This window comes from Tympanuchus pallidicinctus, unplaced genomic scaffold (assembly GCF_026119805.1).
Source record: "Tympanuchus pallidicinctus isolate F22 unplaced genomic scaffold, pur_lepc_1.0 scaffold5, whole genome shotgun sequence".
In the NCBI taxonomy this organism is placed as follows: domain Eukaryota; kingdom Metazoa; phylum Chordata; class Aves; order Galliformes; family Phasianidae; genus Tympanuchus; species Tympanuchus pallidicinctus.
The window spans coordinates 62,701,823-62,724,672 of record NW_026294769.1 but is presented as its reverse complement, the minus strand read 5'-3'; the positions used below and the strand labels follow the sequence as shown (position 1 = coordinate 62,724,672).

The 22,850-nt window shown below is 41.4% G+C and overlaps 1 protein-coding gene across 6 annotated transcripts in view; it reads left to right on the top strand.

Annotated features, from left to right (window-relative positions):
* SAMD12 (sterile alpha motif domain containing 12) overlaps positions 1–22,850 on the top strand; it is a 170,696-nt gene that overhangs the window by 80,491 nt on the left and 67,355 nt on the right. For 4 of the 6 annotated variants that reach the window (XR_008211132.1, XM_052703656.1, XM_052703657.1 and 1 more), the window contains exon 4: positions 4,799–4,939. Coding sequence is in view for 5 of the 6 variants with exons in the window: in XM_052703656.1 (XP_052559616.1) it covers positions 4,799–4,939 (141 nt within the window). In the remaining variant the exon portion in view is untranslated. Of the gene's footprint in view, positions 1–4,798; positions 4,940–8,843; positions 9,105–22,316; positions 22,808–22,850 lie in introns of those variants that run through there. The other 2 variants (XM_052703653.1, XM_052703654.1) reach the window with 2 other exon arrangements.

The following is a 22,850-nucleotide window of genomic DNA, read 5'->3' as shown; positions in this document are numbered from 1 at the left end:
TTCATTGATTTTGGCTAGATGCTCTCTGACCAGATCCTCGTCAACCAATGAGAAGACTTCCTTTCCCTAGTCTCTCTGTGGAAACCTCTCTGGGCAAACTGTTCCAGTGTCTCACTACCCTTACTGTAAAGAATTTCCTCCTAATATCTAGTCTAAATGTACCCTCTTCCACTTTGAAGCTATTTCCCCTTGCACTGTCACTACATGCCCTTATGAAAAGTCTCTCCCCATGTTTCCTGCAGGACTTCTTCAGGTACTGGAAGGCCACTATAAGGTACCCCCGGAGCCTTCTCTTCTGCAGACTGAAAAGCCCCAACTGTCTTAGCCTGTCCTTGTAAGGGAGGAGCTCCAGCCCTGTGATCATCTTTGTGGCCCTCATCAGGATCTGCTCCAACAGCTTCATGTCTTTCTTCTTGCTGGAGTCCCCAGAACTGGATGCAGTACTCCGGGTGGGATCTTACAGCAGCAGAGTAGAGGGACAGAATCACCTCCCTTTTTATCAACTGATACCACCAAATCCTTCTTCTCAGAGCTGCTCTCAAGCCATTCTCCTCCCAACCTGCTTTTATGCTTGCGATTGCCCCAGCCCAGATGCAAGACCTTGCACTTGGCCTTGTTGAATTTCGTAGGGTTGGTATAGGCCCACCTCTCAAATCTGTCCAGATCCCTCTGGATGGCATCCCTTCCCTCTAGCGTGCAGCACTCAGCTTGGCGCCATCTGCAAACTTGCTGAGGGTGCACTTGATCCCACTGTCTGTGTCACCTACTTAAACAGCACCGGTCCCAGCACTGATCCTTGAGAAATGCCACTCGTCACTGGTCTCCACTTGGACATTGAATTGCTGTATTTAACATGCAACCCTCTGAGTGTGACCATCCAACCAGTTCCTTATCCAGTGAGAAGTCCATTCATCAAATTCATTTTTCTCCTATTTCATTACCAGGATGTTGTGTGGGACAGTGTCAAACATTTTGCACAAGTCCAGGTAGATAACACCAGTTGTTCACAGAATCATTAAGGTTGGAAAAAACTTCTAGGATCATCTAGTCCAACCATCCATCTACCACCAAACCACATTCCATCCATCTACCCACTAAACCACATTCCTTATTTTACCACACCTATACATTTCTTGAACACCCAGGGATGGTGACTCTACCACCTCCCTGGGCAGTCCATTCCAATGCCTGACCACTCTTTAGGAAAAGAAGATTCTTGTAATATCCAACTTGAACTCCCTTGCGCAACTTGAGGCCACTTTGTCTTTTCATACCACTAGTTATGAGGAAACTCACATGAGGAAAAGAGGCTGACCCACACCTTGCCACGACTTCCTTTCAGGCAGGTGTAGAGGGCAATAAGGTCACTCCTGAGCCTCTTCTTTTCCAGACTGAACAATCCCAGTTCCCTCAGCTGCTCCTCATAAGGCTTGTGCTCCAGTCACTTCACCAGCTTTATTACCCTTCTGTGGAAACAGTCCAGGGCCTTAATGTCTTGTAGTAAGGTGCCCAAAACTGAACATGGTACTCAAGATGCGGCCTCACCAGAGGGGAATAGGGAATGTAGAGAGATGATCAGATCCTCACACCAACTGGCAACAGTACTTCTGATACAAGCCAGGATGCCATTGGCCTTCTTGGCCACCTGGGTGCACTGGTGGCTCATGTTCAGCTGAGTGTTGTCCAACACCTCCATGTCTTTTTCCTCTGCATAGTCTTTTAGCCACTCTGCCCCAAGCTTATAGTGAGGCCTGGGATTGTTGTGACCAAAGTGCAGGACTCAGCACTTGGTCTCATCAAACTTCATCCCATTGGCCTCAGTCCAGCAATCCAGCCTTTCCAGATCCTTCTGTAGGGCCTTCCTACCCTCAGGCAGATCAATACCTCCTCCCAAGTCGGTGTCATCAAATGTACTGAGAGTGGACTCAGTCCCCTCAGTCAGGTCATCAATAAAGATACTAAACAGGACAGGCTCCAATACTGACCCCTGGGGAACACCACTTGTGACCATTCACCGACTGGATATAACTTCATTCACCACCATACTCTGGGCCTGGTCCTCCAGCCACTTCTTTACCCGACAAAGAGTGTACTTACCCAAGCCATGGGCTGCCAGCTTCTCTAGGAGAATACTGTAACAGACAGTGTCAAAGGCTTTGCTGAAGTCTCGGTAGACCACAATAACAGCCTTTCCCTTATCCACCAGATAGGTCACTCGATTACAGAAGGAGATGAGGTTGGTCAAGCAGGACCTGCCCTTTGTGAACCCATGCTGGCTGGGCCTGATCTCTTAGTTGTCCCACAAATGCCATGTGGCCTCACTTGAGATAATCTGTTCCATAGTTTTCCTGGCACTGAGGTCAGGCTGACAGGCCTGTAGTTCCCTGGGTCCTCCTTATTCTTGTAGATGGGAGTCACAATGGCAAGCCTCCAGTCCTCTGGGACCTCTCCAGTTGACCAGGAACACTGACAGGTGATGGGAAGTGGCTTTGCAACCACCTCCACCGGCTCCCTCAGCACCTTTGATTGGATCTCATCTGGCCTCATGGACGTGTGACTGTCTAGATGGAATACAAGCTCTCTTAAATGTTTCTAGCTGAATTGTGTGGTCTTTATTCTTCTCCCCATACCAGACTTCCAGGTTAGGGGGTAGAGTATCCTGAGCATAACTGGTCTGACAGAGTAAAGAAGGCACTGAGAACCTCAGCCTTTTCCTTATCCTCAGTGGTCATGTTCTGCTCCACATCCAGTAAAGGATGGAGATTCTCTTTACTCCTGCTCTTATTGTTAATACATTTGTGAAGAAGTTTTTGCTCACTTTTACAGCAGTGGCCAAGTTGAGTTCATGCTTGTGTTTTGCCATTCTAATTTTCTCCCTGCATACCCTAGCAACATTCAGTATCCTAAATGGTTCATTCTACCCTTTAGAAGTCCAAGGTAGCCATTTTGCTGACCTCCTCAATTACCAAGAATCGAGAACTGTCATGGTGCCCAACACAGCTCCCAACCTCTATATCTCCCACCAGTCCTTCTCTGTTTGTGAACAGCAGGTCTAGCACAGCACCTCCCCGGTAGGTTCTCTTAGCAACTGCGTCAGGAAGTTTTAGAAACCTCCTAGACTGCTTCCTCTGCAGTATACTGTATTTCCAGTATATATCAGAGAATTTGAAGTCCCCCAGGAGAACAAGGATTGGTGGTCACGTAGAATCTGCTAGCTGCTTGTAGAACACATTGTCCATCTCTTCATCTTGTTTAGGTGGTCTATAACAGACCCCCACCAGGATGTCAGCCTTATTAGCCTTTCCCCAGATCCTTACCTAGAAAGACTCAACCTTATTGCCATCCTTGAGCTCAATGACACCAAAACACTGTCACAGAGAGCCAGGCCTCTGCCCCTACTTCCTTGCCAATCCATTCTGAAGAGCTTATAGCCATCCACTGCAGCACTCCAGTCATGGGAGCAATCCCACCATATTTCTGTAATGGCAACTAAGTCATAGTTTGCCTGTTGCACACTGGCGTCCTGCGCCTTCTGTTTGTTGCCCATGCTGTGTGCAGTGGTGTAGATGCACTTCAGCTGAACTACTTGCCCCACCCCCAGCCCCGTCATAATTCCTGTAGGCTTATCTCAAGCAAGCCTTATTTCATCCTCTGCCCCCTTTATACCTTGTTTAAAGCCCTCTCAACAAGCTCTGCCAGCGTGTGGGCTAGGATCCATTTCCCCCATTAAGACCAGAGAGACCTATCTGCAGCCATCAGGCCAGGCTGTGAGTAAACCACCCGATGGTTGAACAATCTAAAATTCCTGTGACTGCACTACCCTCTTAGCCTCATATTTATCAGATTTGTTTGCTTGGTCCTCTCAATATCCCTAACTGCCATGGAAGAGAGAGAAAAAAATACCACCAGTACTGTTCCATCAACTGACTGCCTCAATCCCCTGAAGTCCCTTTTGATAGCCCTCAAGCTTCTCTCAGTGCCTTCATCACTGAACTATCAGTAAAGAGTAGTAATCAGTGTCAATCCGGACCAGGGAGATTTTTTGTAATGTCAGTGACTCGGGCTGCAGGAAGGCAGCCAACTTCCCTATGGATCTGGCCAACATGTTGGGCCCTCCATTCTCTTCAGAAGGGAGTCCCCTACAACAATTAGCCTTCTTTCCTCGGCAGAGGCAGTCTTACAGTTAGGCAAATATCATTTTCAGGAATCATTTAGATAGAACTGAATATGCATGGAGACATGTAAGATTTTCTCTTCTCACCCCCCTTCTTTGCTCATTGTTTTTACTGTGCAGAGGGATTTGGAAGACTGGATCTCTAAGTACAGGGCCATCCTGAGAGGTGTTGCTATTAAACTGTAAACATGTCTAAATTGCAGTAATATTCATCTTCATTATATATTAAATTGATCAAATAGCTCAAATTCTCTTTCAGTTGAGTTTTTTTGACAGTAATTTAGATGCTTGAAAATAGGTGAGGGTATATTTAGACAGCTGGACCAATTGTAGAGTTGTTAGGGGGACCAGCTGGCACCCAGTTACAGCAACTGGTCATCTAAAATGGTAGCAGTTACCTATTTTACATGCCTAAAATGGCTCACAAAGCATCAATACAATACATAAAATTAAAAGAAAGGGAAGAGTTAAACACAGATCCTTGACAGTAAGACAGTATATAACTGATGAGACTATATCATTTCAGACTGAGAATTTTTGCTGTAGGAAATTAGCCTGTCAGAGTGAGAATATTGCATTAGTGAAAGTCCTTGGGTAATTTTTCTTTTTGATTTTTGCATCCAGGCCGCGCTTTGCTGAGACTTACTGACAAAAAGCTTGAACGAATGGGCATTGCCCAGGAAAGCCTGCGACAGCACATTCTGCAGCAAGTCCTTCAGCTGAAGGTGAGAGAAGAAGTCCGAAACCTCCAACTGCTCACACAAGGTATGAAAAATAATTTTGGTGCAGGAAGCTATTGAGATCAGGTAGAAGTTTGCCTGAGGGCATGAAAGGTGACTTGACATTCTTCTGCAAGAAATGATGCGTGGAAATGTCTCAGAGATTCCACATACTTTCAAAGTTGGGGACAAAAGGTAAAATATTGTATAAATAAACAGAGTTGTTTAGCTGCCTGTTTTGAATGATGAGCGAGCTCCATCTATAGCTTGAGAGTAACCTTACCTTAATGTCTGTTTACTAACATGAAAATATTTACAAATAAAGGGTACAAGTAGATAATGTGCTGTCTTTATAGACATCGTACATTTTCTACTTCTTAATTAATTATTAATTAATTATTTTCTATTAATTGTTTACTTCAGATAATAGAGTAATCTCTGTAACCTCTTTTATGGTAAGAGCTGTCAGTGGAAAATTACCTGTTATACTCAGCTTTTTGCAGATGGTTGATTCCTTTTTCTTGTTGGAGAAATTTTATTGACTTGAATAGAGTTGCTCCTAACTTAAGCTGCTAAAAAAAGCAAAACTGAGCTCAATATGGTGATCTTAGTTAGGAGACAGGGAAGCAGGAGCTTGTACATATTTTCCAAATGAGGTTAAGATGTTTTATAATGACTTGCGTTATTAGCACTCTATTAAGGCTTTTTAACAGCTGTGGTAACACAGAAGAGAAGCAGTCAATGTAATAACAATGTAAAGTAACATTTATACATCTTCTAATACATATCTGCAGTACTTCTCAGTGTTAAACATTGCTTGGTAGTCCAGTGAGATAGCAAAAACCACACACTTCTGTGGTTTTTTGGTTCAGTGCCTGTTATATGTCACATCGTATGAAAAAAATAGAGTTCTTCAGTACATGCAGTGTATTTTTAACAAAATGTCCTTCACACATGGCATTATGTTCCCGATTAAGCCTTTCTCGCTGTGTTTGGGGAAAAACTCTCTGATCAGTTGAGTAAGCTGCATTTTATCTGAACAAGCTCATGTCTTAGCTGAATATTCCTTCAGGCTTTGTGTCATGTAGGTTGTGATGAGGAGCTTTAGGGCTCCTTTATATCTCTATGATCTGTGAATATGACTTCACCCCATCTTTTCTTGTGTCAAACACCATGCTCATGCTAAAGTATCAGTGCCATCCCCAGTTATGTAAAACCTTTCCTCTTCCATTCATCCTTTCATCCACAGTTCCTAAATCTTTTTCTCTGATATTGGTTGTTTTCTCTCTTTCCCTTCATGAATTGTTAGGAAAGTTTACAGACTGCAAAGTTTTTGTCACCAGCCATGACTGGTTTAAGCTAGTTTATGGAAGTTGGGACTTTACTCCTGAGGGACAGTGAAGATCCAGAAGCTATAGATTTGCATCCGTTGGTCACTGTAGACAGTCCTCTCCATCAACCTGTTTTTGTCATCGAGGACTATATATTTCCAGGCTTCTTGTTCCTCTCTGGACACATCAACCATGAGTCACAATTAGTCAGACAGTGATGACGGCCGTTTCAAGGAATTCATCCTTTGAGATTTATTCCACGAAGCTAAGGATACAAATTTAGATTTTAGCAAGAGCATGAATAAACACATGCTGGACTATGAAGGAAAGTTTAGCAGTTGATATACAGGTAGGTGTTTAATGTATTCTCTCTGCAATGTAAAGAGAACAATGTAATGTAGTCTGATTGGATAAAGACATGCCATGGGCTGATTTATGAAATTCAGCACAATCCTACCAAAAGCTGATGGTCTGCATCTCCTGCAGTCCTCCCCTGCAGTGGCACTGGACATTCTAGTCATCTTAAATAAAGCCTGTAGAACTGTACTGTTGACTACCAAATGTTCTCCTGTGCACCGGATCTGTGCTAATTGTATGATTCCAGATCAGGGGGCGATGAGTGATGGAATGACAGCAGTATTCCTATTCCTTATCACCTCATTTACACCACGTTGGAGTGTGTCTGTTGAAAGTGCTTGTTTACAAGTACCAAGATTAAGATACATTTTCACAACTAAGTGCAGTCTGTAAAGTCACATGTCAGTTGTTCTCTGAAACTAATTCTGTCCTCCTGCCCATTTTCTTCAAACTGTGTCCACGCTTAGCATGGTTTATGCACTCCTAATCCAGGTTGTTACCAGAATAGCTTCCTGTTAGTCCTTTTCTGTTTTGTAGAACATTTCTGAGGGATAACACATTTGCGTGCCAGCAGTTTCTGCCTTTTGGAAATTCAGCGTGCAAATTGCAATTGCTACACTGTCCTCTTCTATCCTCCAAAATGTCCTCCTATAAAAGGGGAAAAAAAGCCCTGTATCTCATAATTCACAGCTCAGGAATCTCTAGGTAAAAGAAGCCATTAAAAATCCTATCTGAATTCATTTAGCATACCAGCTGAGTTACAAGCAGTAAGGTCCTAATCTGGGGCTCATTGATGTCAGCAAAATGACTTCCACTGACTTTAGTTCATATCCTGTTTGACGATGGAGAGAATAGGGAAAGTTTCAAAAAAGCTTTGTGCAGTACTTATCAGATATTTGAAGTGTTTTTGTGTTCTGTTGTCTGCAGAGAAAGTTAACCTCATTTTAAGCACTCGACAGAAGACCAGCATTCTTTTCCACTCCTATTTTAGAAAATTGCTTAAAACTGCTTCATTCTTTTTCATTCAGGACCCACCATCCACTGTGTTCTGGGGACAGTAAAGCAGAACAGTATGTGATTGTCAACTCTTGAGTTTCAGGAAGACTTTTCTTTGGAGTAAGGACTGTTTGATTGAGGCTATTATCAGCGGAAATGCTATTCCAACCTTCACTAGGATAGAAGGGCACAGACCCAGCTACCAATCTGTGCTTTTTTCCTAGACTTAGTGATGTTGAGAAACTAATTTGACAAAACATCTCCCAGTGTCCTCTGGGGAGAGCGGCACACTGCTGGAATCACTGGTATTGTACTACTTCCACTCTAAACCTGAGTTGAAAGATCATTAGGAAAAAAAAATAAAAAAGCCTTACGTAACAGCAGAAAGTGGCTATTTTGAGATTTTTCAATGTGAGTCCTGGTTTTGGCTAGCATAGAAGAGACTGTCCTCAAAATGGTAGAACAATGTGATGTGGGATTCTCAGCAAAGTATGCACAGGCAACAATTGGCTAATAGGGCTGAGCATATGAAGTGCTTTTGGATTTAGATTAAATGATATCTGAATTTAAGATGACATTGGGCCCCTCCTAAGCTTCTCCCTGAGTTTGATATGGGGCAAAACTTGAATATGGCCACAGAAGTGCTATTTTCTTTAAAAAAAATCATAAAATAAAAAATTGTTCTGCTAGCAAAAAGTTATAGAATAAGGTTTTGTGCTTCCCTGAAAAGCATCACAGCTGTTGATAACTGTTGACATTATTTTTTCAGTAAGTTTTATAATTGTCCTGCGCCAGTGCTGAACTACTGAAAAATACCTTCAGAGGACAGATGAAGTTGTGTTGCAGTGATGGATTGTTCAATGGGTTTTGGAGGAAAATCATAGCAGAAACATTGCCTTAAGGGTCAATGTAGTGAGTAAACCACAACTATGAACTCCACCCTGCTAAAAGCTGTTATAAGGATTTTTGTAGTACTAGCAATCTTTTAATACTGGAGTAAAGGCAAGCATGATCAAGCAAAGAAAGTGTGAGCTGTTTAACACAGAACCTCCCCAGGCAGTCAGAAACATAGTCCTAATTCCTGTTCACCTTGTCTACTTCTTCCTTTTGAACACTGAAGGTTGGATGAATTTGAATGCTGCCTTTCCAGCTTTCATAATTGTATCTGAGGACATTTGTTGTTTTCCATAATGAAAGCACTGAAGCACTAAACTTAATTCCCATTTTCTGGATTTTCACTCACAAAGACCTTCGCTGTTCTAATAGGTACAGGACACAGCACCAATAACTGGAAATTGCACACCTGCTTGAGAAGGAACTTGAACAATCAGAAAATTTGAGAACATAGGACCTTGTGAAGTGCAGAACTGGAAGGTCATTTGGAGTTAAGAGAATACTGGAGCTTACAGTCCCACTGATGTGTAGACTTTATGGATACACTGGTATCTAAACTGTTGTCTGCTGTCTTTCATGTCTTTTAAGAGACTTTGCTGGGGATCAGGACTTTCCTTTGTTATCCCTATAAAGAAATCAGTAACTGAAGTTTATGATAAAGGGTGATCCTGTTACACTTCCAGGATGTACTGTTTTCTTTCCTGGGTATGTTCTGGACTCAAGGTTTTGGCACCTGAGGAGTCACGAGTTCCTTCCTCCAGAAATACTCCTTTTCTTGTGCGTAACAAACAGCAGATGTTGTCTATGTGAGCGCTCAAGGTAGGCAGTGTGTTTGCCTTCTCAGGCAGCCAGTGGGAGGAAGCGTGTAACGCTTGTGGAATTTGGGTTTCGTGTCCCTGTGGTGGTGTTCAGGGGCGTGAAGCATTTGAAACGTTGACTGTCCTCTTACCAGGCACCCATGTCTTTTCTTTTTATTGTCTTGACCTCACCTTTTTTTTTGTTCCCCTAACCGTAATGCTTCCAGCTAGTCAGGAAAAGCCTTTCTTCTTTTAGCACAAATTACTGTGCAAATGTTTCTTGCATATGCTCCATACGTGGCATCTGTCCAATGCACAGAAAAAAATACTTGGTATTTCAGAAAAGCTCTACTTAATTCCTGGCTGATTTCCTTTGCTTTGTGTCCTGTTATGGTCTAACATCTCTGATGACCTCATGAGTAGAAAACAAAGAACAGTATGGAAATATTGGCAGAATTTGTCCCAAAGTCCAGGAATAAACTGGTTTCCAGGATTCAACATGCTAAATTGCCTGATTATATATGAACAAACGCTGATCTTCTGCTTACTGCTTTCTTTTCACCAATGTCATTATCCTTCTTACTTTCTTCCTTTGTACATTCTCCACTGTATTGCTGTTGGAATCTTAGCACTGGTGCTAAGTGCTTAACACTTCTCTTCCAAGACCATAAAACGACTTTGCTGCCATCCATTAGAGTACAAAAGAGCAGTCTTTGTTGTATTTTTCTCCCAGTCAAGGACATACGCAGCACTTGAAGAGGATGTAGACTCGGTAGGCAGAAGCTCTGCTTGATTCTGAGAGGTTTTTCAGATTGTAGGCACTGTTATGACTTATGAAAATCAATTTTTTCCAGGTTACAAGTATGCACTGAGGATTTCTCTATAGTTTTAATCTGTTTTACCTGGAGTAGAATACTCTTTGTGGAGAGCATATCTGAGCACAAATAAGATGTTTAAACGACATGCATCATGAATCTCTGGTTCCATCTATGCCATCAGTTATTTGAATTCCGTGTTTCTGGTTTCTAACCTGAAGAATATATTTTTGCAGTGCAATCGACAGTCCCTGATAGACCACTGAAGTAGCATAGTTCTTATAATTACCTTTTAGCTGTTGCTGTGATGCTAATATATATTCATAGCAAATTGCAAAGTGATTCAGCTGACAGAATAAGATCCAATACACTGGACAATACACTGCAGTGCACTCTGGATGTGCTTAGCACAGAGCTGTTGGATGTGCATAGTGTATTAGTTTGGAGTATGAACACGGAAGCATGATGTATGCAGCTGTGATATTTGTACTGATGAACTTCTGCGTTGTGATTTTAGCTGTATACTATTAGCTGCTTGTGGGTTTTTTGTGTTCCTATAAATAACATTGCAACTCAGTCTAGTGGGAATGCAATATTATCCATTTTGTGTGATCGCAAGGATATTATTGCAGTTTCTGATTTTCTTGGTTTTTTTATTAATATGGTGGTGGGTTTTTTTTTCATTCCCGCTTTTTAAAATTTCTTAGAAGTCAGTCTACTGGAAAATTAGGTCTGGGAAGTTTGGCTCTTCTAAGCTAATCCATACCCAAAACTGTCTCACATATTCAATGAACAGATCTTACAACTTTATACTTTATGTATGTATATGTAAACTGGAAAGAGAAGAAACAATTTTGCTCAAGATTTAAGGAAAAAAAAAAAAAGAATATTACTGTTTGTGACCATTCATGAAAGACTTTCAACCAAACAGGAAAGTTTTTAACAGTCAGAGGCTGTAATTTAACAGCAGCTGTTTGTGATCGCTGCCAGCAGAAATCACTTGTTTTCATCCAGCTGAAAAGAACAGGCTGGTAAAAGGGATTCCAGCAGTAGGTACAGTTTTTCACACAGAATTTAAATATAGCATATCTACATATTGTAAGATGGTGCCATTTACAATGTAACATATTTGTCATTTCTAATGAGATTTTCCAGAAGTCAGGCGTAGAATGAAAGTAGGATTGATAGTTGTTCTCTGAAATAAGTGAAGAAATCAGAGCTGTAAGTATACTCTTCTACTCTTTGAAAGTGCATAGAAATTTTCACTGTTGAGCTTCTGGTTCAAAACCTGACTGTCTTCATCAGCTAACTCCTTGATAGCCAATCTGAATGAGCAGAGTGGGAAATAAGAAGATAAGAAATGCCCTCCTGGATCAGACCAGCACCCCCCTTCCCAGTACTCTGATAGTGTCAGGTGCTCCTTAAGCAGAGGCCAGATCCCTGGTCTCACTCTGTGATCACATCTGGGACCCCCTGGGTAAAGCTCTCTTCACTCAGATGGGCTTTTGAAGCACTGTATTTCTGATTTTATGATACTGGTGTTACTGACACCTTGCTTGAATGCGTTCTGTTAGCAAAGTGTTTCTCCATATTGGCATTTTCAGCAAACACAAAAGTCACTTAAAGCCTTTTTTGAAAATATAAAATCAAGTTCTGCTGTTTTCAATCCCTAAAGGTGAGTGCTGCCAAATAAGTTCAAAAGCATTTTTCTTCCTGTTGCTAGCATTTATGGCCTGTGCAATAAAGATTTGTAATTACTGGATAGATTCAAAGAGGTGGGAGAAAAACTCACTCCTCATGCCTTCATGATGGTGCTTTTCTAAGCTGTGTAAAACGAACATATCTTATTTTAAAACTTCTCTTTCTTCATTCACATTCTTTAAAAGCCTTTCTGTCATGTAATTTTAAAAATGAATGTGGTTCTATTCAAATAAAAGTTTCTCTTAATGGCTTTTATGCTTCATATGACAGAGCACCTTCATTTAGTCACTTATACAGTCAGTCAGTAGTGTTATGAACTGCTTTTTCAGTACTGAGCAGGATGTGGATCTCTGGCATCTTCCATAAAGGAAAGAGTTGTGTTTTTTTTTAACCTCTTTATTTGACATGATCATAAAGCACAGGTACTAGCCCAGTGTTTTATGGCACATTCAAGTATGATTAATAATTTTAACTATGCTGGTTCCCTCTTAAGATCAATATTATAGAATTTTTCTAGTCACCATTTGAATGAATTTTAATTGAAATTGATTCCCTATAAAATAACATATTGAAGTATATTAACAAAGTCCTTGGCATTAAGGGGTTTGGAATTCTAACAAAATTCTGAACAGTTTTCAACAAATAGTTTCTTTATGCGACCTCTGTGCCACCTAAGATTAGTACTTATTCAATATTTCAGTTTTTTAATTTAAGGGCTATAGCAGCAGATGACAGCATCAGTAGAGCCGCCACATTTTTCAACATGAAAATTAATGAAAATGTGGTCAGGGAATTTTTTTTTTTAAATCTGTTCAGTTTTTAATCTGTAGCAGTTGAACTACAGCTGTGTTGTGTGATCCTAACATTCAAATACATAGTTATGCACAGCGTTACCTTCACAGAATGTTCAGAGTTTTTAGCAGTAACAGATGACACCTCCCAGGCAGCTGACTTATGGAAACTTACCTGTAGGAACAGAGGATGCATTCTGAAAGTCTGCAGCAATTTGCTCCCTACAGGCCTCAGTTACCATCTCCAGTGCCATTCAGCTTTTGTCTTTCATAGTGTCCAACTAAAAGGCTGAGTTTTAGACAATACGTACGTGGCAGTACCATACATTTCTGAAGCGCCTCAGCCACACTTAGGTGTCATTCGTATCTCAGGACTTAATCTCAGTTAGCCACATAGCTAGAAAACGAGTTAATTTACATATGCTTGGTTTGTGGAGCTGATGGCTATCTCGAGACAGCCTAATTAGAAGACAGCAAGGCTCAGGAGTGCTCACATCATTTTATATCTGAGAGCCCAATACAAAATGTCAGGACTCTGACCGGGCATGCTCGTTCCATTATACAAGAGAGATGGAGCTCATCCTCAGGAATTACAGGGATAGGCAAGTTAGAGGCTTCTATCTGTGAACAAAAAGGCATGTCAGGTTTCCCCTTCAAGCTTATGAAGAGCCTGAATCCTCATACATTGACATGGCCTTAGTGGTTTAAGCCTGCTCCACTAGAAATAGGACTCAGATCTCCCCAGTCAGCTGGTCTGGGACACCCAACTGCCACCAGCTGACGTGTGATGCTGTGAGGTGGATGTGAAGCCCATCCCACACCTGGGTCTTGAAACAAGTGATTTTGCTGAGACCAGGTAGGAAGCTCTGCTGTCATGAACATCAGTCAGCAGACTCTAAAGTCCTCTTTATGTTTGTTGTGTTGAGGAGCACTGCTGTGTAGGACTTTCAGGTGGTTGGTTTTGAGAGAAAGACTTGAAAAAAATAATGTTTTCCATAGTGTTCCTTTTCTCTTCAGCCTGTCAGAGGTAGAGAGGGAGAGGGAATGGTAACCCATTTTCTTCCTTCTTTAACATGTTAGCTCATTTCAGCCCTTCTGGAGAAAAAAAAAAAACCAAAAGACTTCTTTCTGTTTCTTTTTGTCCTTCATTACATTAAGAACTCCTGGGTAACTGGACTGCAATGAAAGTTGAGCCAGGAGATGATGATCTCCTGCTCTAGCTTGCTTTTGCTGGTTTTCCCCTAGCTTGAGTGTTTGCGGGCTGATTAGACAACGTTGTCTGGAAGGGATTTCTTTAGACAGTTCCAGAGAGCACAACTTTGTGAAACTGTTCAGCTATTCTGTGTGATTTTCTGTCATAAGGTGTCAAGATGCGCCATTCTTATTTAAAGACCCCTGGATGACAGAAGAGGCTGTCTGCATTATCTTGGACAATGGGCTGGCTTTTAGAAGTGTCAGACAATTAAGGATGCAGGTAGACATTTGAAAATTTCCAAAATTCATCACTCCCATGAATCCACAGCAGTTATCATTCTTGGTCAAAACTTTAAAGACTTTTTGAAGCAAACAAACAATTTTTCAGATGAAAGGGACAGGAAAGAGGAAGGGAGGGATAGTCCTACCCTCTAAAGCTTGTCTGACAAATCTGTTGTCACCTGTGTAGTTTCTGAAAACATCTTTCTGTAAGCTCACAAATTGCTTTAATGTGTCCAGCATTGCAGATACCATCCATTCTGTTACAGCTGTTGACTGTGACACTAATCACTGGTGTTGTTGACTTTTGTAGATCACCACTTAAACCTGGATCGTAGTTTTTTGAGGGTCATAGAAAAGTAGCCAGCCCTTACAGCCCATCAAGGTAGCAAAGGTCTTTCTGCTGAGTTGTATTTCTTAAAATAAGATATCTATGAGCTTTATCTTGTCTTTTTCTAAAAACCTATCTTTTAAGTGTAGAGGTTTTTTCAGCTGTTATAGTGAAAATTACATTTTATTTTCTTCTAATAAGCTCTTTTTACAGTGAATTATTGTTTACTGATATTTGCTTGCTAGAATTGTTGATAAATTATCTTTCTCCCTTCTTAACTGCTGTATTAAGCCACAAAATGTGTGACTGTTGCTTTGTCAGCACCTCATATTTTCCTTTATTGTACTGTTACCGCTTTTCTTGAGATCTCTGTGCTTCTCTAATAATGGGACCCGACACTGTGAGAATTTTGCTCTACTTCTACATGGTATAACTGATCACATGATAATTCTGGTATAAAAACTTATTTTATTGGTTTCATCAGGGTTTTCTCTTGATCCAGACAATCAGAACCTGAGGCATTTAGGTGAGGAGCGTTAGCCAGATGCTGGGAACAGAAGAGACGAATCCTTCATCAAGGATATCTCTAAGAATTAGGAGCTCCTAAAGCTAGTGTCTTCATTTTCTACTGCTTAAATTGGACAGAGTTATTAGGAAAGCCTTCAGCCAACTCAAAACTTGGTCCAGCTTTTCATGTACGCAATCTGTATCTATTTTGGCATAGTGAACAGACAGCAAGAGTAGTTACTGAGAAGTATGCAAACTGATGTCCACCACCAGCTACAGGCAGGTTTTTCACAATAACCTCCCTCTGAAAATATGAGACCTCAATTTTGCTCTTAGTTCTGCGAGGGCAAATGAAGGAGTATTGCTCCATTGATTTCAGTGAAACTTGAAGCTAGTTAAAATGAGAACAGGATCAACCCCATTTTTCCTGTACAGCATGAGACTATAAAGCCCATTCAAATCAATGAAGGGTACCAATGACTTTGTTGACCTTTGGATCAAATCCATAAACCTTTTTAGTATCTTAATTAAAACTGCAAATACAGAAACATAAGCGTTCTGTTCTTCAACCCAGCATAGTTTTTCTGAAACTGAAAAATTTTGTGATCCCTTTGCAATTATTGGAAATTATTCCAATTATTATATATAAAATGCGATCTTGATATTTTATTCCACTTATAAACTTTTTCCTAGCTGTATAATGCTTATTTTTTTCACTTGGTCCTAAATTTTCTTTCGATAATGTTCACTACCTATGTTACTTGAATCCTAATTTCATAATCACTGATGAAAATCAAAACCACAAAACCTGCTTTTTATCTTATTTTTCTATTCCTGTTCTTTACTAAAAGGGCATAATCAAAGATAAATACAAGCTCTGTTGGCCTGAGCAGTTTGAAGTGTCTTTATTGCGTCTTACATTAGCCAGACAAAAGCTAGTTGTCCATTTGAAGTCATTGCTCGCATTTCCTCGGATAATCAATGGAGAATGATAGCCACCTCCTGGGATAATCTGTCCCTTTCTAAAGCAGATGCCCATGATAGGTGCAATGCTTTGCACCTATCATTGCTCTTGCCGTTGTCAGCCCCAAGGCTAGCCATCTCATTTGGGACAGCTAAAATTGAATAGGGGAAAAACAAGGCAGCAGACTTTGCTATTTTTGCTTCTCAGCATGAAGTATATAACAAGTGATGCTACTCACCTTTAATTTGCCACCAATCTTCCACTGCCTTAGTATATTAATATTTCAGCTGCTAACTGTACCTATTTGGTTATGCTATGCCCTAAAACTGAGATATATGTATATATATGATATATATATACTTGCAATTGATAGTATCATCTTTCACATTCTATTACTTTCTACAAATAATTTTTTACCTGAGCTAACTACTGCTCACTGGCAGTAGAATTAAAGTACCAAACAAAAAAAGTTAGAATTGATGATTTACAAGTTCTGGGTTGATTGCTATTGGGGTGCTTTTCTGACTTGTAATTTAAATGTTCCTTTAGTGTTAATCAGCAAGGGACTGTATTTTATATACTGTCCTGGGACAGAGTTATAAGTTACATGTGCACTGACAGTTTTTCTCAGCTATGAGTGCTTTAATAACTCTTGTTTGATGGGTCCTGTCCTCTAGGTTCTTCCTCTTACGTGGATGTGGTTGAGCCTGATACAAATATTAAACTACTGATAGTATTTTATGACTGTGGCTTTTCTTACCTCTGCGAAGGTAGTTCCTGTCTCACTCAGGAAGGCTGGGACCAGGCTGAGAGCCCAGCTGAAGAGCTCCTTGGGATCTGAACCTCTTGCTTTATAATTCAGAAAAGTTACTGAAAAGATTTCCCTTTCATATAATTAATACAGGCAACAAAGGTCCCATTAAGTGAAAAATGTGAACTGCATAGTTTCACGGAATCACAGAATGGCCCGGGTTGGAAGGGACCTCAAGGATCATGAATCTCCAACCCCCTGCCACAGGCAGGGCCTCCAACCTCCCCATCCAGGGCCCAGGGCCCCATCCAGTCTGGCCTTGAACACCTCCAGGGATGAGGCATCCACAACCTGTCTGGGCAGCCTGTTCCAGCACCTCACTGCTCGCATAGTGAAGAACTTCCCCATGAAGTCCTGTTTCAGTTACACAGAAAAGCCTATCCAAAAAGGGCTCAAAATAATAACACAGAAGAGCAGTTGGAAAACCAAGCTTCTTCATATTTCTTTTGTTTGGGCTTTGTGTATCTTAAAGCTCTTGTGCATTCTCATGCAGCTTGCTCATCTTATTGGATGCTAAAGCCTTTTACCATCTGCCAAAAGGTTTTATTTTGGGGTTTCCTCTCATGTGGGAGGGCGGTTTCCTCCTTCCCTTCGTGCTACTTTCATTGCTATCTTTAGGAGTCAGAGCCTACTGGAGACCTTCCTGTCTCCCTTTTATTACATATTCTTATCCTTCCTTGCTGCAAGTTCCTGCCCCTGGGGGCAAAGAATAAAATGAGCACTGAAGCTGCCTTTCTGAGCTGGCTGGCTGGCTTTTGTTTTAAACACACAGTCCGGTTCCTGGAGTACGAATCTGAGGGTACTCAGTAGAAAAGCTTCCTGGTGTGGTTGTTTTGAGGAACGGCCCCTGCACCAAGGTATGTGTACCTGCCCAGCACTGCCCATTTAATGGGCTTCTGAAAAAGAACAATGGAACCGGTGGCATTTTCTCTGAAAGCAGTTCACTCCTCTCTGTTTGTCAGTCTTTTACCTCAGCACATGAATCCCACCCGTTCTGCCACTGTTATGACACCTGCAGCTGTAGCCCTTTCATTTCTTCCTTTTAGAGGAACTTGCAGGTGTTTATTTTTTCTATGCACATATCGATTTCCTATCTTTACTTGTGCTATAGAGGAGAAGAAATTTGACGTGTTATATTTGCAGAGTGATAGAATTGCATCTTTTTTTTTTTTTTTTTTTCTCCCTGAGAGCAAAATAGAGTACAGGGCAGCCTGTTTTTTGCAGTGTTTTTTTTCCAGTGTAGCTCTGGGGGATGCAGGAACACAGCTGCAGCAGATGTGAGCACCTGACTGCCAGGACATGAGCATGGCTGGAGGCAGTGAGTGCCCATCAGAGCCCTCCATCTGACTGCTGTGGAGCTCCCTGCCATCACCCTTACTCAGAGGAGATGCTGAATAAGGGACACACAGGGCCCTGCCTTTTCCTTCCAGCCTTTGCCTGCTGGGAGCAAGAGCAGGCTGTCTGAACACAGTCCTGTTGCTGCCTGTCCTAATTTGCTGTGTGGTTGAGCCCGTGGCTGGAGGCAATCTGATGTGGAGGGCTCAGGCTCAGAGAGCAGCACTGGGTGTCAGATCATCTCCCGAGAGCTCTGCCAGAATCCACATCAGCCACATGATGCCTCTGCTGAGTGGATTTCTGACTTTCCCTTTTTCATGCTTGCTTTTTTCATTCACTGGCATTACACCAACCAGCAGGTCAAATAGTAATAGGAATGTAATGTTATTTTATTTATGACTACCTCATCTCTTGGACCCTGAGATTTTCTAATCTCTCTCTTTCCATCATTACCCAGCTCTCTTTAAAGCTTTATCCTTTAGTTTATTTACTCCCTCTGTAATTGAGAACTTCATTGTTGATCACCATGAAAAATTCTCAGTGCTTAAAAATAAATGATCCGTCTCTCAGCCCTTCAGTGCATCCAGTTTTTATGACTGTAGGAATCTATAGAGAGATTGAAATGGGGTTGAGGGGGGTGAGGGTGTCCTGAGGTGTTACCTAAATAGCTGATCTGCAAATGAAAAGAGATGCTCAGATTTCTGTTCAGGAGAGAGCCTGTAAAACCAGTCATTTTTTTAGCTCTGTGTATTTTAATGACATCCAGTTTCAAGTTCCAGGTGCTGCATTGTACAGAGAGGTCAATGAGGTTCATTTCTAACAGCAGAATCATGCAACGTAGCACAGCATGGAATGGCATCCTTCGGAAAAATAGGAGGGGTATGTGAGAGAACTTCAAGCAGGGGGAGATATGTACCCCTTCATATAGAAAGCACGATTTTTAAATCTCTTCATATTTGGAGAGGATAGCAATCCAACTGAAATTGATATGGGAAGGAAAAAAAAATGTGTCTAGTGGATGTATGTCACCCAGGCACTGTGTTCCAAGCAAACACAGCTATCTGTGTTCTCTCCGTCACACACATGCGTACACACATACACACTCTAATTGGATAAAAACATAAACAGTAAATTAAGGATACGATTAAAAATTAAACAGCCATTGCAGAAACCATCAATAGTAAGTGCTTATTAACTTACATATAACAGCATGCTGGTGTGATGGCTTCAAATTGTCTTCTGAAACTGATTTGCAGCAAATAAGGCCAGCTTTCCAAAAGGTTTCAATAGTCAGACCCTCAGCTTTAATTACTCATTTTGTTCCTTCTCAGTTTTCCTTAGCCTTTTAAAGAAACTGATAATATCCACTACTTTCTTGAACAGCAGTAGGTGATATGCTTAATCCATCACCTGTGATCCTTAGCTGAATGAGACAGCAAAGGTCTGATCCCATGTTGTTCCACCTCATGCATTGCAAGACTTGTATGACTTACCCTCATCTCCACCCCCTTTTTCTGCAAGGCTTCACCAGGACAAGTGTCTGTTCTGAGACCCGCTGTGCTGGCTAGTTATGTACTTGTTGAATGATAAGCTCAAGATCTAGGCTGCTTTACACATCTGAGCTCCACGTGCACACCTGGGATGTACAGAGCTCTCCATCTGGTGCTGCACAGCAGAAGCTAAGGTTTCTGAAAGGGTGATTCCTCTGCTCCACAGTCCCTTTCCTTCCTATCTCATAATAATTATGCTCTACTCTCTTGCTGACCTGCATATGAGTCCTGCGTATCAGGAGACAAAATGCTTTATCATCTTGCTTGATCAGTTTGTGTGCTTTTGAGGTACAGCAAGTCACTGTCAATAGAAACAGTACAGCCTGGATTCAATACTGTCCGCTCAAGGTAAGCTTGAATATTTAGGGGAAAGTTGAAACAAGGTTAAAGACCTCCTGGCATTGGGAGCACTCTGGAAGGGCTGAACAAAGCACGATCTTTTCCAGTGAGCTCTGTCTTGGATGTTTATTTTCCAGATGGGTTGCATAATATGGATATGTGACCAATATATGGTACAAAGGAGCTTTTCATTCTTGTTTTCTGCCTTCATATGGATAAAACTCTGTGCTGCTCACTCCAGAGCATAGCTGAGCTTTTTCCTTGTGACTTGGGTCTCCTGGGTTCACTTAGGCTAAGGACTTTCTTCCATCTTTTCTCCTGCCAGTCAAAAGTGAGAAATGAATGAATGTTACTTGAATTAAAGATCTACAGCCAGCTCAGCATCAGTGTGTTGCATACATCCTGCAAGAACCCTTTCTTTTAATTCTACCTTCATATGAGAAAGTAGCACATCTCCTGAATGGCTGCCAGCTTCCTTGAATGTGGCTGCATGTGGCTGAAACATGGCTGGGAGATGATTTTTGTCATGCATGCCTCAGCCCTGCCATCTGTTTCCACTCTGGTTCTCCTCGAGCTGCCGTGATCTGCATTTGAGCCCGTGCAACAGTCAGTACTTTGCTAGCAGCCGGTGTTGGAGTTCAGAGCTGGCTGCACCCACACCGTTGGGTAAATGCATTGCAAATACCATAGTAGTTGTCCATTCAGGATTGCCTTTGGTTGCAGTCAGCCACACCATTGACTCATGTTGTAAGGCTGTTCTGATCGGGAAATTCATTGTGGAAGTTTTTGGACATCATGGAGATAGTATGAAGGACAGGAGCAATAAGAAGGGATGATGTAGCTCTAAGAAAGTAGTGGAATCATAGAATCATAGAATCACCAAGGTTAGAAAAGACCCACAGGATCACCCAGTCCAACCATCCACCTATCACCAATAGCTCTCACTAAACCATGTCCCTCAACACAAAATCCAAACGTTCCTTGAACACCTCCAGGGTCGGTGACTCCACCACCTCCCTGGGCAGCCCATTCCAGTGCCTGACCACTCTTTCAGAGAAGTAGTATTTCCCAGTGTCCAGCCTAAATTTCCCTTGGTGCAGCTTGAAGCCATTCCCTCTGGTCCTATCACTGTTACACGAGAGAAGAGGCCAACCCCCAGCTCACTACAACCTCCCTCCAGGTAGATATAGAGAGCAGTAAGGTCTCTCCCAGGCCTTCTCTTCTGCAGACCGAACAATCCCAGCTCCTTCAGCCGCTCCTCATAAGGCCTGTGCTCCATGTCCCAAGCACCAATTGTCAGACTGTAGAGAGAAGGGTGGAAAAGCCAAGGGCACACGACATGCCCAGCAGGAATCAAGAAGCAAGGTTGGAAACCCTCTGGCTTAGGCTGGTAGAGCTGAATTGTTGTCAGCAGCAGAGGGAAACCTCTTCAAAATAATTTCAAGTGTACAGAATAACGGAGGGAGCAATTTCTTTTCTTCTGTGTGTCCTGAAGAGCAGATGGATCTGACATGTTTATTGCCTTAAGCTGTCTTGTTTTATCAGCACACTGGATCTGGGTGTTTGACAGATGTGCCAAACAAAAAATCAAATCGGTCCATGTCCCCTTGTATGGGTTTTAGCATCCCTGCTTCCTATTTAGAACTATTCTCTTTAGTGCCCGTCTTACCTAGTGCATAAATGAGGAAGTATTTTCATATAAAATTTAGGGAAGACAAAGGCACATAAATTGTTATAATGAGAAACGAATCCTGTGAGCTTTAAAAGTAATGTTTGGCATCCTCAGCTTTTTGGTTCAGAGCTGTGTCTGAGGTAGGAAAAATGTCAAACAATGCGAAGAGCCAGGCTGAACCATACTGGTAGCAGTGTAGCAAGATTTTGTACGTGTTACAACTTGAATAGCCTGAATCTTCAAGAACTGTGTTACAATTGCAAAATCATGACGTAAAAATTTTATGGAGACAGTGACATGGTTACTCAAAAGTTATCGCAACACAGTCCTGAATATCAAAAGCTGATTTGTTCACATCTGCCCCACTCCCCTGTCTTCTCCCCAGCATACGCTTGGGTTCTATGCGGATGAAGCAGCAAGTGTTTGTGTGTGGTTTTTCACATCAAAGAACTAAAACCAGTTTAAATACTGTAGTATTTCCAGTGGTTGCAAACTAGGTATGAAATATTTACTGTAATACTTAAGTTAAAACTGCGCAACATATTTACTTTTTTGAAGAGAAATGCATTGGATTTATTTGAACTTGAAGCAGCAGAGTAATGTTAGATCTTGCAGGTTCTTGTAACTTCTTCAATTGGTATTTTTCAACATGTAGCAGTATTTGCTGCAGAAATGCGAAGGAAGTCAGACAACCAAAGTGGTGAAAGTCACTGGTTAAGCACCTGTTGTTGAAGTGCAAAACTCTTTTTGCTTCTACAGGTGCAGAGATAATATCTTTTTCATGTTTTTCCAGCTATTTCAATTCAGTGGCTAGTTCATTCAAAGGTAAGAAACCACTTGGGAGGAAAAAATGGCTAAGAAGTTTGTTTTCCTCTTTTAATCTTTATATAAAACTTGTGCAATAGAGACTAACATCTACCAGTTCTGAGATGCTGAGAAATATGTTAGTCAGAACTTGACATTCTGTTCAAGTGAAGGTAATGCTTCCTTGCTTAGTAAGATTGCTTACTTAAAAAATGTAATGATAAGCTTAGTTTTGCCTTGATTATGTAGCCTATTTGGAAAAAATGTTCAACATTTTCATAGAATTTCACTTTTACATGCTAAATTCTATTTTAAATCTGCAGCTCAAAATGAATCCTAAATTTTTTCAAAAAGGTGTATTCTATCTGTGCATGTGCCGAGGCATAACAAGAACGTAAGCAGTGAAAATCAATCAAGGGTAGTATATAAAAGTGCTAATCATGTAAATAAATATGTCTTTGTTGTGTTAACTGAAAAAGAAGTGCCGTA